We start from the raw sequence: 13,068 nt of genomic DNA on the forward strand, positions 1-13,068 counted from the left end.
TATGTACCACATCTCCTTTATCCAGTTATCTGTCAATGGACATTTAGGTTGTTTCCATGTCTTGGCTACTGTGAATAGTGCTGGAATGAACATTGGGGTGTGTGTATCTTTTCGAAATATGGTTTTCTCTGGATTTTTGCCCAGGAGTAGGATTGCTGTGTCATATGGTAACTCTATTTTTAGTTTTTTGAGGAACCTCCATACTGTTTTCCATTATGGCTACACCAATTTACCTTCCTATCAACTGTGTTGGAGGGTTCCTTTTTCTCCTCATCCTCTTCAGCATTTGTTACTTGTAGACTTTTTAATGATGGCCATTAGGACCACTGTGAGGTGGTACCTCATTGTAGTTTTGATTTGCATTTCTCTAAGAATTAGAGATGTTGAGCATCTTTTCATATGCCTGTTGGCCATCTGTATGCCTTTTTTTTGTTTTGTTTTTTGTTTTTTTTTTTTTAGGCTGCGCCATGCAGCATGTGGGATCTTAGCTCCCCGACCAGGGATCGAACCCATGCCCCCTGCATTGGGAACACAGAGTCTTAACCACTGGACTGCCAGGGAAGTCCCCATCTGTATGTCTTCTTTGGAGAAATGTCTCTTTAGATCTGCCCATTTTTCGATTGGGTTGTTTTTTTGTTATTGACTTATTCGAGCTGTTTGTATTTTTTGGAAATTCAGCCCTTGTCAGTTACATCATTTGCAAATATTTTCTCCAATTCTGTAGGCTGTCTTTTCGTCTTGTCTATTGTTTCCTTTGGCTGTACAAAAGCTTGTAAGTTTGCCTATGTCCAATTTGTTTATTTTTTGCTTTTATTTCTACTGCCTTGGGAGATTGACTTAAGAAAAATTGGTACATAAATCCGGTTTTAATATCAACCAAGTTAGTTTCAACCAAGTGTAAGTATAAATATAAAAAATACTCCCAATTATAATTGTAAGATGACTGTAAAAATATAAAAAGCACCCCAATTTCAGAGATGTTAAAATGGGGGAAGAACAGTGCCTTAGAATGAAGAAAAAAGGACACTTAGAAAATAATTTATTGTTTACCCCTAACATTGGTTTACTTCTCTTCAACTAATTTCTTGGTTTCTGTAACAACAAGTTATAGAAATGTTTCAGCCAGAGGTCACTGTGTCCTGGCACCCAGGTAGAGATAATCCTTGATCGACAGATTACTTATTTTTAAAATGTGATCGTACTTATGAAATCATCAACTGATCAGGATTAGTCCCACTGAGGTCTTGCCAGGCACGAGTAGGTTTCAGTGGGGCAAGGACACTTGATGAGGAGAAGACGGTGCCCAGCCTCACCTTTTCACCAACTGTATCTCCATACTCGCCTTCTTCAGCTCTGCTGTCATTTGGAGTTTGTTTATAGTTTCTTGTGCTGCACTGAAAAGAAACAGATTTATTAGTTTGTTTTGTATTGGGCTGTGTTCTGAGAAACTAAAAAGAAGAAAGAAGGAGGGAAAAAGGCGATCTGGCCAGAGTGAAAAAACGAACATTTTAAGAGCGTCTACAGATCTCTGGTCGTTTTCTCGAAGGAACTCTTCAAAGGCCATTGCGTCTTCTTCGAGCTTTTGTTCTGCTTTCATGAGTTGTCTTTCCTTCATTGTTGCGTGTTTTTCAAACTTTTGAATTGTGTTTCTTTTGGTTGACAGAGCATACTAGGAATATTGAAAACAGAAGTGCATCAAAAACATGATTCCACATTTCTAGCACATTTCAACGGTCTCACAACAAAGGGAAAAATAACTGGCCTGTTCTGTGATCACTTGTATTAGAAATAATAGTATGCCCAATCTTGGGGCTATGGCCTTCACTGCATGTAGGGATTTTATTTTCAGGATAGTTAGAACGGAGACTCATGCCTTTCTTTCACTTTTATAAAGAGGCTCAATGTTGTTCCAAAATGGTCCCGCAGATCAAAATAGCTACGTATCCCCTCAGGCTCTATCCTAAAAAAAATGGGGGGAGGTTCCATATCCCTCCAAAGAACAAGTCTACTTAGTATTATTCAGTGTCCCTCCAATACTTTCTGGGCCTTGGGAAATTGGGCTGTCTGTAGCCACAAAAGCTTTCTTGTAGGAAGTACCGTGGGAGAGTCAGGTTCCAGTGATTCCTCCAAGGGGGTGGGGGGGCTGTTTAACCAGCCTCAGAGCACCCTGTTTAGATCCCCAAATACAACTTTGATAGCTAGCTGCTTTTTTTTTTTTTTTTTTAGTACATAATATAAGAATCCACTTGGGTTTTTAATGCCATGTGTGAAAAATAAAGTATAAACAAAGCCACATATATTATAATATAAATGGATTAGAATATGGAAATGAGATAACGTTAAAGAAACAACAACCAAAAGTTAGATACTCCAAGTTTACAACCCCAAAATATTTCATTTATTACTTTGTTTGCCAAGTAGTTACTGAGTGTCTAGTGTGTGCCAGGTCTGTTTTAAGTGGTACTGATAGAGAAGTGACCAAAACAAACAGCACTGCTTTTACGAAGTATTCACTCTAGTAGAGCAGGGTGTCGATTAAAGGAGAATAAGTGGTCCAGTGGGCAAGGGCAGGGGGTTAGCCCAGGAAAGCCTCACTGAAATGGTGAAAATTAAACAGAGACTGGAAGGAAGTAGGACGCAAAGCATGCAGATATCTGAGGGAGAAATGTTCCTCCCAGAAGGAAAAGCCTCCTGTGCAAAAGTTCTGAGGAAAGAGCATGATTGGTGTGTCCCAAGAACAGCAAGGAGGCCAGTGTGGCTGGAGCAGAGTGATGGAGCAGAGAGTGGTAGGAATGAGGTCAGAGAGCAAGTGAGCTGGGGACCAGAAAAGTCACCAGAGGTCTTCAGCAAAGGAGGGGCAGGTGTGGAGAACAGACTGACTACAGAGAGCAAAAGTGGGAGCAGGAGACCAGTGTTCAGAAGTTCTAACAATAATTCACACAAGAGCTACTGGCAACACGGACTGCAGTGGCAGCAGAGGAGGTCATGAAAAGTAGTGTGATTATAGATATATTTGGAAAAATATATATTCCAAAGGATATTTGGGTGTGGGCTGTAAGAAGGAGGAGTTGAGGATAACTCCAATATTTTTGGCATAAACAACTGGAAAAATGGAATTGCTGTTTACAGAGATAGGGAGCACTGCCTGAGATTCAGATCTGCAGGGGCAGGGAAGGGTATAGCAGGGGCAGCTTTGGAAATGCGAAGTTTGAGATGCCTATGGAGCATCTAAGTAGTGATGTTAAGAACTACAATTACAGTTGTTGAGTCTGGAGTTGGCGTTTGTGAGTCTGGAGTTTAGGAAAGAAGATCAGGCTAGAGAAGTAAACTTGGAAGCTGTTAACAGGGCAGTGGAATTTAGAGCCTCCAGCCTGGAGGAGGGTAGATAGAGTGTGGGGTGAGGTGTGAGCCCTGGGCATTCCAGCATTTGGAGATCAGGGTGAAGAGGAACAAGAAAATTATGAAGGAGTGAGCTGCCAGTGCCGTGGAAGAACCAAGACATAGAGAGGCCTGGAAACCAGCTGAAGAAACTGTTTCAAGGAAGGGTGATCACCTGGGCCAATACCTGCTGGAAGTGAGTAGAAGGAAGACTGTGAAATGACCATTTGAATTTGGCAATAGAAGTGGTGTTGGTGGAATGATGAGAAGAAAAGCCCCGACTGAAGTGGGTTTAGAAGAGGCTAGATCTTCAAGGTAGGAGAGGCAATGTATCTGGGGCATGAAATTGAAAAATAAAATGTCCAGGTGAAAATTTGGCAGGTATATGCAGGAAGTCTTCTATTCGGCTAATGGGAGAAAGAAATTATTTTAACTACCTCGAGCATAAATCTGTCTCTCTGGTCATTAATAAATTCATGGACAGTCCTTTTTGTGTCTGCACCTTTAAAGAAAATTGAAATAGACTTAGGTTTGGTTCATTATCCCTCAAAGAGGTTGTATAAAATAAAAGGTATGTAATTAAATTATTGCATACAGTATGTATCTGACTTTAAAAAAATACCTTCAGATAAACCTTTTCCTAACCACTGAAAAATTACTTTAATAATATTAGCTACCATTTATTTTATGCCCATATTCCAGGAACTTCACTAGACTTTTTAAATATATAATTTAATTCTATTAATAACCCCAGTAAGGTTCTTATTACTATCCCCATCCTGTATGTGAGGTCCTGAAGCTCAGAGATGTCAAGATGCTTGCCCAAGACTGCACAGCTAACAAGTGGCAGAAAGGTATAGTCACTGGTACCACCGTGTTGCCCAGCATTTGCCTCTTTCTCATACAATTACAGTGCAGAATATGCACCTCCAAGAGCTTCTAAATAAGTTGACATGGCTTCCTTCTTCTACATTAATTATTGAATTCAAAGTCCTTTCCTAAGTGATTTTCTTGTTCTCCGAAGATTTTTTTTTTCCACAATTTGGGAAAGTACATGGATTTTGGGAGCCAAAGAAATTTTTTTTTTTAGTTACCACAGCAAATGCTGGGCACTCCATGTGTGTTCATCCTTCCTTCCTTTTAATTTTCAATTTAAAAATTTGGACAAGACACATTTGGGGGAAGATTTTATGACTCCATCATCGTACCATTAACCACTTTAACCTCATTAGCTTCAAACTGCTATCAATCTCATTTATAGACACTTCTTGATCTGATGAGTAAGAAACGCCCATGACATTTTGATGACCAGATTGCCCTCATTCATAGAGCAATAATGAATAGCTTGTAGTATTTTAACAGGTTGCCTTCAAAGAACATTAAAACAGGTTATGTTTTTTTCAACAACAGGCAAACTTGCTTAATTCTATGAGCTTCCCGATTCTGGACGTAAGAGTTTTATGGCCTGGACAGTCAAGGCTCCTCTTTAGAAAGTTTCTGTATTTCTACATCTGAAATGAGATGAGTGTAAAAGGTAGAACTGAGTGTAAAAGGCCAGAGCTAATAGCTCTAATACTGTATCATTTTGGCCGTGACCTTCTTCCTTAGAGCCACGAAAATGAGTCACAGTCTATTTCTTTTTTTTTTTTTTCCCCTGGCCGCACTTTGCAGCCGCTGAACTTCCCTGACCAGGGATGGAACCCGCGCCCCCTACAGTGGAAGCATGGAGTCTTAACCACTGGACCACCAGGGAAGCCCACGTCTATTTCTTGGAAAAGGTATGTTTTCTTATTTAAAATAGATTTTCTCCCAACTCTCAACCCCCGTTTACAAAGACCCCCTACCATATTATGAGACTGCATACTTTGTTTTTCTCACCTCCAGAAAAGCCCCCAAACCTAACATTAACAGTAAATATTCAAAACAATATTCTTAATCAAACAGTAATTTAGCCTTACCTTCTGTTAATCTGAGAATAAGAGTGGGATCTAGCCCCAGTTTTTCAGTTGAGGTACCACCTGTGTCAGCGAAGATTCCTATTTGGCCCAGGTGTGAACGATTCTTCATTCGGGATGAAAAAGTAGACTTTTGGTAGATTTTCATGCTGCGGTTCATAAATTTTTCCTGCCCAAGTGAAAAAGTTTAACAGAATTTCTAATATACAAAAATAATGTTGTGTTAAAATAGTGATTGTATATAAAATTATCATCTGCAACAAGCCCTTTTCTCATTACTAATTCGTTAAACAAGCAACTTCAAGTTCTTTTGTCTGAAGGATTGTGCCAGTTTTCAATTCCTTCTCATATGAAGCTGAGCACAAAGATAGGAACATTCAACCTTGATTAAACATAAACTTCACGAACAGGAGACTGGAAAGTGTTCTGGTTTTATTTTCACGATCTCGTCTTGCTCAAAATGCGGGTCTCTTGGAGATTCCACCGATTTGAAAGGATTGGTTCTGTGGAACTGAAAACTTGAGAGCAAATGGACCTCCCCAGTAGACATTAAAAAAAATCAGGCTTCCCATTTCTTGAATCTTTTCTCAATATCAGATACTTTCAAACTATAGAACACATGCAGAAAACCATCACCTCACAGCTGAATTGGTTAGTAAGCATTTCTAGATTTTTTCCCCTCATTCTAATTAGGATTTAAAAAATTTTTTGTAATCAACCTTTACTTCTAGTAATAAGCAAAGCAAACCTCATGAAATCCAAACCATGGATCTGCTTTTGTACTTGTATGACCCTGAGAGTGAGTGCCTTACTTGCCACACCTTCGTCCCAGCCCACCGATCTTGTCTGTATTTAAAATTTTGATATTTTGTTCATCATGGATTTTTTTGCATTAATTTTAATTTCTTACAATAGTGAATTAAAATGTTGCTTATTCTGATTGCTGAGTTTTTGCCTCCCCCGTAAATTTTGCACCCAAGGCAAGTACCTCACTTGCCTCACCCTAATCCTTGTCCAGATTTTTATATATATTTTTTGTATCATTCAAATTTCTCAATGAGCTTATGTAATTTTTACAATGAAAAAAATAGCAATGATGTTTTCATTTGAGGGAAAAAGGATATTCAGGAGTTTATATAAAAGGATGTGCTCACAACAGGAACAATGGGACAAAACATCCTATCTCAGGCTGCCCATTTAAATTTTTTTTGTTTTAATTAATTAATTTATTGATTTTTGGCTGTGTTGGGTCTTCGTTGCTGCATGCGGGCTTTCTCTTATTGCGGTGAGCGGGGGCTACTTGTCGTTTCGGTGCGCGGGCTTCTCGTTGCGGTGGCTTCTCTTGTTGCAGAGCACAGGCTCTAGGTGCGCGGGCTTCAGTAGTTGCGGCACATGGGCTCAGTAGTTGTGGCGCACGGGCTTAGTTGCTCCACGGCATGTGGGATCTTCCCGGACCAGGGTTCGAACCCGTGTCCCCTGCATTGGCAGGCGGATTCTTAACCACTGTGCCACCAGGGAAGTCCTGCCCGTTTAAATATTGACATAAGCCTCCGTAATCTCAATGAGTCACGTTTAAGACCCAAATGTTCCAGCAGCACTGTAGCAGGTGATCAGGAATGCAGACTTTGGAGTGGACAAATCTGATTTTGAATCTTGATTTGGTACTTACAGATGTGTAAGCAAGTTCATTTAACATTCAAACTATATTTGTGCCTACTGTGTGTCAGGCACGGTTCTGCGTGCTGGAGAGAGGGCAATTTTTTTTTAAAAGAACAACAACAAAAAAAGACAAAACCATTGTTTTCATGGAGCCTACATTTTAATCCCTTAGCATCTCTGAGCCTCAGTTTCCTTCCATAAAATGGGAATAACAGTTCCAACTCTTAAGGCTTTCATGAGGATTCAGTGAGGTTGTACATAAACAACCAAGCAGGATGCCTAGAATACAGGATGAATTCAGTACGTGGGAGCTACCAGGTGCTAATAATTACTAATTAGCCTGTGATTTTACTTCTAGTGACTATAAACACAAAGATGAACAGGAGAAAAAGAAACTATGTTAAAGCGTCTAAAAGAGAAAATATTAATAAAAACCTACAACATTGATACTATACTTTTCCAGATTACTGAAGTTTTTTCACAGGCATTAGGTTCATTCTGACAGGTAGAAAAGAAAGGTTGGTGAAAAATTGATAACAATCTGTTGGGTTGATGTATTTGGAACTTGGATGGCTAATACTAAAGATTTGTAGGAGATTTTCTTAAATTTATGCTCAGCACTCATCCCCACCCTTAAGATTCTGCTCACCTCTTTCTTGTCACATTTCCCCCCTCTTCAATCCTTCTATCTATTTAAATTCACTCCCTTCCTCATCCCTACTCTCATTCCCTTTATCCTAAAAGTCTATCTGCAATAAACATCTTTATCCATGGGTTCTGGCACTTTTTCACTCATAGAAAAACTGGAAGTTCTCATTCCTCTAAGCCAACTGCTAATGGCAGACGTCTGCTCTTACTCCATCTCTTGGATAATTCATAGTACACGTAAAGAGAATCAGTAGTCCCTAGAAGTTGTTATACTTCTATATTTCCATATGTATTAATCCCCCTATTGATTAATGAAGGGTTGGTGATGAACATAAAGGAGAAGAAGAGAACCAGCTATGCTTAGGAAGGGATCATAAAGTTCCCGAACTAAACCAATATGGTGTACCAACCAAGAAAAATAAGTAGAAGCTGGTGAATGTCTTTGTTGTGCAAAATAAAAATAGCAGAATGACTAAACAAAGGCTCTGTACCCAAATGAGAGGGAAAATGTTGTTGGATTGCACAGCAAATGCATGCAAATTCACATCTAAAATACATGTACAAATCCAACTTCTGATGGATGAAAAAGATAAAGAGCTCAGAAAACCAGGGATTGAAAACGGTCGTGTGTGATTGCAAGCCATCAGTTTTAGAGGCAGCACAGGCTTGTGATTAAGAGCATGGGCTCTCATTATGCTCCTTCATCCTCACCCCTCAATTTCCCCACCTTTCAAAAGAGATGGTAAGAATAGCACCTACCTTGTGGGATTGTTAGCGGAGTTAGCATATGTCCTGCCCTTTGGACAGCATCAGGAGCACAGTAAATGTTATATAAGTGTAAGCTCATGGAGAAAGCACTCCAAGGAGGGAAGATACTTGGTGTGTTTGAGAAAGAGCAAGGAAACTAGTGGAGCTTAAGCACAGTGAACGAAGGGGATTGACAGCCAAGGTCAAAGAGACAACAAGGGCCCTGTAGGTCATTTACTCAGTGGAATAAAGATCATTAAATGAATCACTCTGACTGCTGAGCTGAGAAGAGACTATAGAAGAGGTTGAGGGTCAAATCGGGAGACCTGTTGGGAGGTTACAGCCATTGAGAGGCAAGAGCTTATGGGGTCTCTTGGGATAGTAGTGGAAGTGGTGAGAGGTGGTCAAATTCTAGATATATTTGGAAAGTAGAGACTACATGACTGGCTGATGGTTTGGATGTGGGGTATGAGATAAAGAGTCCAGGAAATAAAGAATGGAGTTTCCATCAACAGAGACAGAGAAGGCTGTCTCTGGGGGAAGGGGTGGGTGGGAAGAGCAAAGTTTCAGTTTAGAACATGGTAAGTTTGGGGGCTTCCCTGGTGGTGCAGTGGTTGAGAATCTGCCTGCCAATGCAGGACACACGGGTTCGAGCCCTTGTCTGGGAGGATCCCACATGCCGCGGAGCAACTAGGCCCGTGAGCCACAACTACTGAGCCTGCGCGTCTGGAGCCTGTGCCCCGCAATAAGAGAGGCCGTGACAGTGAAAGGCCCGTGCACCGCGATGAAGAGTGGCCCCCACTTGCCACAACTAGAGAAAGCCCTCGCAGAGAAACGAAGACCCAACACAGCCAAAAAAAAAAAATAAAGTAAAAAAAAGAATAAAGGCAAACACATTTAAAAAAAAAAAAAAAAAGGAACATGGTAAGTTTGAGGTATCTATCAATATTAGAGATCTAAGGGGATGTGGGTATAAAATATACTGTTCTTCCAAGTGAACACCATGCTGGTTGGTTTAATTCTTGCATTATTCTAACATTATGCAATCACACGTGGTCACTACATTATATAAAAGGTTGAGTCAGGTCCTTTGATGCGTGTCATCGTAGGGGCAGCACGAATGGCACTGTGGAAAGACCCTGGCCTTTGGGAACAGGCAGGTTTGAATCCTGCCTCTGACTCCACCCAGCTCTTTCTCTTAGGCCTACCCAAGTAAACTCAGCGCACCTTAGCTGCTGCTTCTATCAAGTATGGATACTAATACCTTTCTTACAGCCTTGTTGCAATTTCCAAGCACAGATAATGTATGGGAAGTGCCTACTCATGATAGACTGATAGGGAAATAATTGCTTATACTTTTTTCAGAGTAGATATCCAGATCTGTCCTCTTTCTGGTCCACTTTGTCTTGTGAATAACCACAGCACTTGAAAAGAATAGGAGAGGTAACTGACAACTAGCTTTCCTAAGGAACCCTGACTTAAAGTTATTGAAACCCGGTCCTTTGAGAGGAATTGACCACCAATATCCATACAAATTTGGGGACTCTGACTCACCTTAGGGCTGATTCTTATTATTCCAATCTTTGTGGAAGTGGAGAAAGAGGAATGGGGTTTTATAATGTCCACACCTAAAGTCCTAGACCAATTCTAAATGAATTCACAATAACAATATCTAGCACATGTTATCTGAAGCAGTTTGTGTTTGATTTTCTCGACAACTCTCTCTACAATTCAATGAAAATGGATTTGCAGATTCTCTCATTAGGAGATAGAAAGCTCTGTTTGTCCCCCACGTGCAAATGAAGATTTAGACAGATTCTCTCAGACTCAATGCCTTTCAAGTTTTTCCCACCTCATTCCGGCCACTTGGACAAATACTAGGAGAAAGGGCTGTGAACTGTGTCCTGGGATAGTGCGTGGAGACCAGCACTAGCAATCTTTTATTTACAGGAAAGCCGGGGGCCACTAGGTCCTTGGCCTGCTCTGTGACCCGCCTCTTTTCATTAGGTCAGAAGCAGAGCGTGATGGTGAGGAAATTACCTTCAGCTTGACCTTTAAGGACCTGCTGGCATCAAGCTAGCTATTTGGTATGGGCTTTTCTGTTGACATTTCTGACTGCACCTTTTGCAAACTGAAAATATTACTGGAGTTCAAGAGGAAGGAAGAGTAGGGGAAAGAAATCAGCCAATTTGAGTCCCATGATGTGGAAAGTACTTTGTAAACCAAAAAGTGCTACAGGGATGCTGGTTATTTCTGAGGAAAAATGTGTTATCCTCACCCCTCTATAATTATTTAACAGTGACCGGAGGAGAGAAGTCCACTCTTAACCTCCTTGCTTCTACAAACTTCTTGTTTGCAGGGGCTTTTTGGGGAATGTTGTCTATCTGGACTGTAATCGGATACACTCAGTTCACCCACAGATATAAATTCCCATGAAGAAAAAGTATGATTTCTTTTAGACTTACCAAGAGCTTGTAAGCTTTAAGAACATGGTATATTCTTTGAAGGACTATTGGTTGAAATCAAATCTTTAACTTAATTGACCAGCAAGACAAATAGCAGGATTAAAAGAAACTAATAGTAATAATAATAATAATAATACTTCTTTAGAGCTAGGCACTGGGCTGAGTGATTTACATTTCATCTTATTTAAAGCTCAAACAAGTCCATAAAGTAGAATCAATTATCCCCATGATATGGATGAGGAAAATGAGGCTTAGAGAAATTAATTGCCCAAGGTCAAATAGCTCATAAGTTACAGAAGTGTGATTACGACAAGTTTACTGAACCCCAAAGCCTTCTATGTTCCTATAATTTCACCCCATGCTTAGTTTATGCCTATAATTGCAAAATGTAGCAGATTCAAGTCTTTAGCAGAAATTTTATAAACAAAATGTTAATATTTCTCTATGAATTAGTGACTTTATGTGTTTCTATTTTCCACTGTTTATTTATTTATTTATGGCTGTGTTGGGTCTTCGTTTCTGTGCTAGGGCTTTCTCTAGTTGTGGCAAGTGGGGGCCACTCTTCATTGCGGTGTGCGGGCCTCTCACTATCGTGGCCTCTCTTGTTGCGGAGCACAGGCTCCAGACGCGCAGGCTCAGTAATTGTGGCTCACGGGCCTAGTTGCTCCGCGGCATGTGGGATCTTCCCAGACCAGGGCTCGAATCCGTGTCTCCTGCATTAGCAGGCAGATTCTCAACCACTGCGCCACCAGGGAAGCCCCAATTTTCCACTTTTCTATGGGTTGGCCAAAAAGTTCCGTTTGGATTTTATACTTCTCTTATAGTATTATTTCTCTGTATATATTATACCTTTCTTTCTAAAACTGTGAAAGACTCACATCTCTTTCTGATTGTGTGTCTGAGCTGTGAGTAATCTATGAATTTTTTTCCCCTTTAGGGTCTCTTTTATTCACATTATCTATTTAATTCTCCCCCCCTCTTCTTTTTTCTTCTCTCTTTCCTACCTGTCTGATCTGTCTCTTTCATGGCCATAATATGAAGCTTAAGTATATTCGTATTTATCGTGTTCATTTAAAGGAGATTTTGCTTTCTGTTCTTCGTTTTTAAATGGCTTTATAGTGACAAAAAAATGGACTTTTAGATTTTGTGGGTTTGCTGGCCGCAGCTTTCTTTTATCATATGTTATTTGCGTCCATAAAGTGTCTTCCTTTTGATTGTAAAGTTTTTGCTGGGCAGGGAAAGGGCCTTCCTATCTTTGAATGTCCTACCAGGCCTAACACAGAGCTTCTAATAAAAGTGTATAAACAAAATAAAATATTTGAGAAACTCCAAACCCAGTGCCTGCCAGTGTATTCACAGCAACTGACAGGCAGGCGAGAGATGTGGCTAAGAATTACAGACCATCTTCCTTAAACAAACTTAATTTGGTGTCCAATCTTGGTGAGGGCAGGTCCCACCGGATACAGTTGCGGTGGGCGACACTGAGCTGAAACCAATCTTACCTCGACGAGTTTGCATTCAGGAGCCGTTCCAACCTATCCTTCAGGAAGGCGTTAGGGGAAAATGGGCGAAGGCGCCAATCGATTTTTTAGTCTCGGCTCTATCCTCCCCTGCCCCACTCCCCCTTCATCTCGGGGACCGTGTGGTAGGGAATCCGGGAGCGGAGAGGGCCAACCGCAAAGTGTGCGGCACCCGCCACCGTACTCCCGGCCGCGCGGACCCTGGAGCGACGCCCCCCCCCCCCCTCTCCTCCCCATCCCCGGGTTCCCTCTGCGGGCGGCCCCCCGAGTCCTAGCCTGCCGCGAGTTTCTGGGCAGAGGTTTCTCCCCACTCTGTCCCCTCCCGGGACTCCGTCCCAGGTTCCGGCCCCTGCCCCTACCCAGGTCCCCCTCCTCCCCCATTCTGCCCCCTCCGGGCCCCCTCGCCCTCGGTGACTCCCTTCCGCCAGGTCACGTGATCGTCGCAGCCCGCCTTTCTCTCTCCCCTCCGCTGAGCCGCAGTTTCCTTACCTGTAAAGTGGGGACAGGACTCTCTACCACATTTACCCAGAGCATGACAAAGCGACCAGGAAAGAGAAGATTCCATTATAACGTTTATTACTAATCATCATTCTCATTGCTGGTGCTCCTATTGCCGGCTCGATAGTGGGGGGAGGCACGCATCCCAGGCGGTCTGGACTGGCAGCTGCTAAGACCGCCCTGCTGGCCCCGCCCCGC

General features: G+C 41.6%; 1 protein-coding gene across 1 annotated transcript in view; it reads right to left on the reverse strand.

The window, feature by feature from the left end:
• CCDC38 (coiled-coil domain containing 38) overlaps nucleotides 1-13,068 on the reverse strand; it is a 44,336-nt gene extending 31,268 nt beyond the window's left edge. The window contains 5 exon segments of the mRNA XM_036865499.1: nucleotides 1,314-1,394; nucleotides 1,506-1,669; nucleotides 3,816-3,880; nucleotides 5,337-5,502; nucleotides 12,862-13,068. Of these exon segments, the coding sequence (XP_036721394.1) occupies nucleotides 1,314-1,394; nucleotides 1,506-1,669; nucleotides 3,816-3,880; nucleotides 5,337-5,502; nucleotides 12,862-12,906 (521 nt within the window). The 5' untranslated portion in view covers nucleotides 12,907-13,068.

The sequence above is a fragment of the Balaenoptera musculus genome, chromosome 10, assembly GCF_009873245.2.
Source record: "Balaenoptera musculus isolate JJ_BM4_2016_0621 chromosome 10, mBalMus1.pri.v3, whole genome shotgun sequence".
NCBI classification, from domain to species: domain Eukaryota; kingdom Metazoa; phylum Chordata; class Mammalia; order Artiodactyla; family Balaenopteridae; genus Balaenoptera; species Balaenoptera musculus.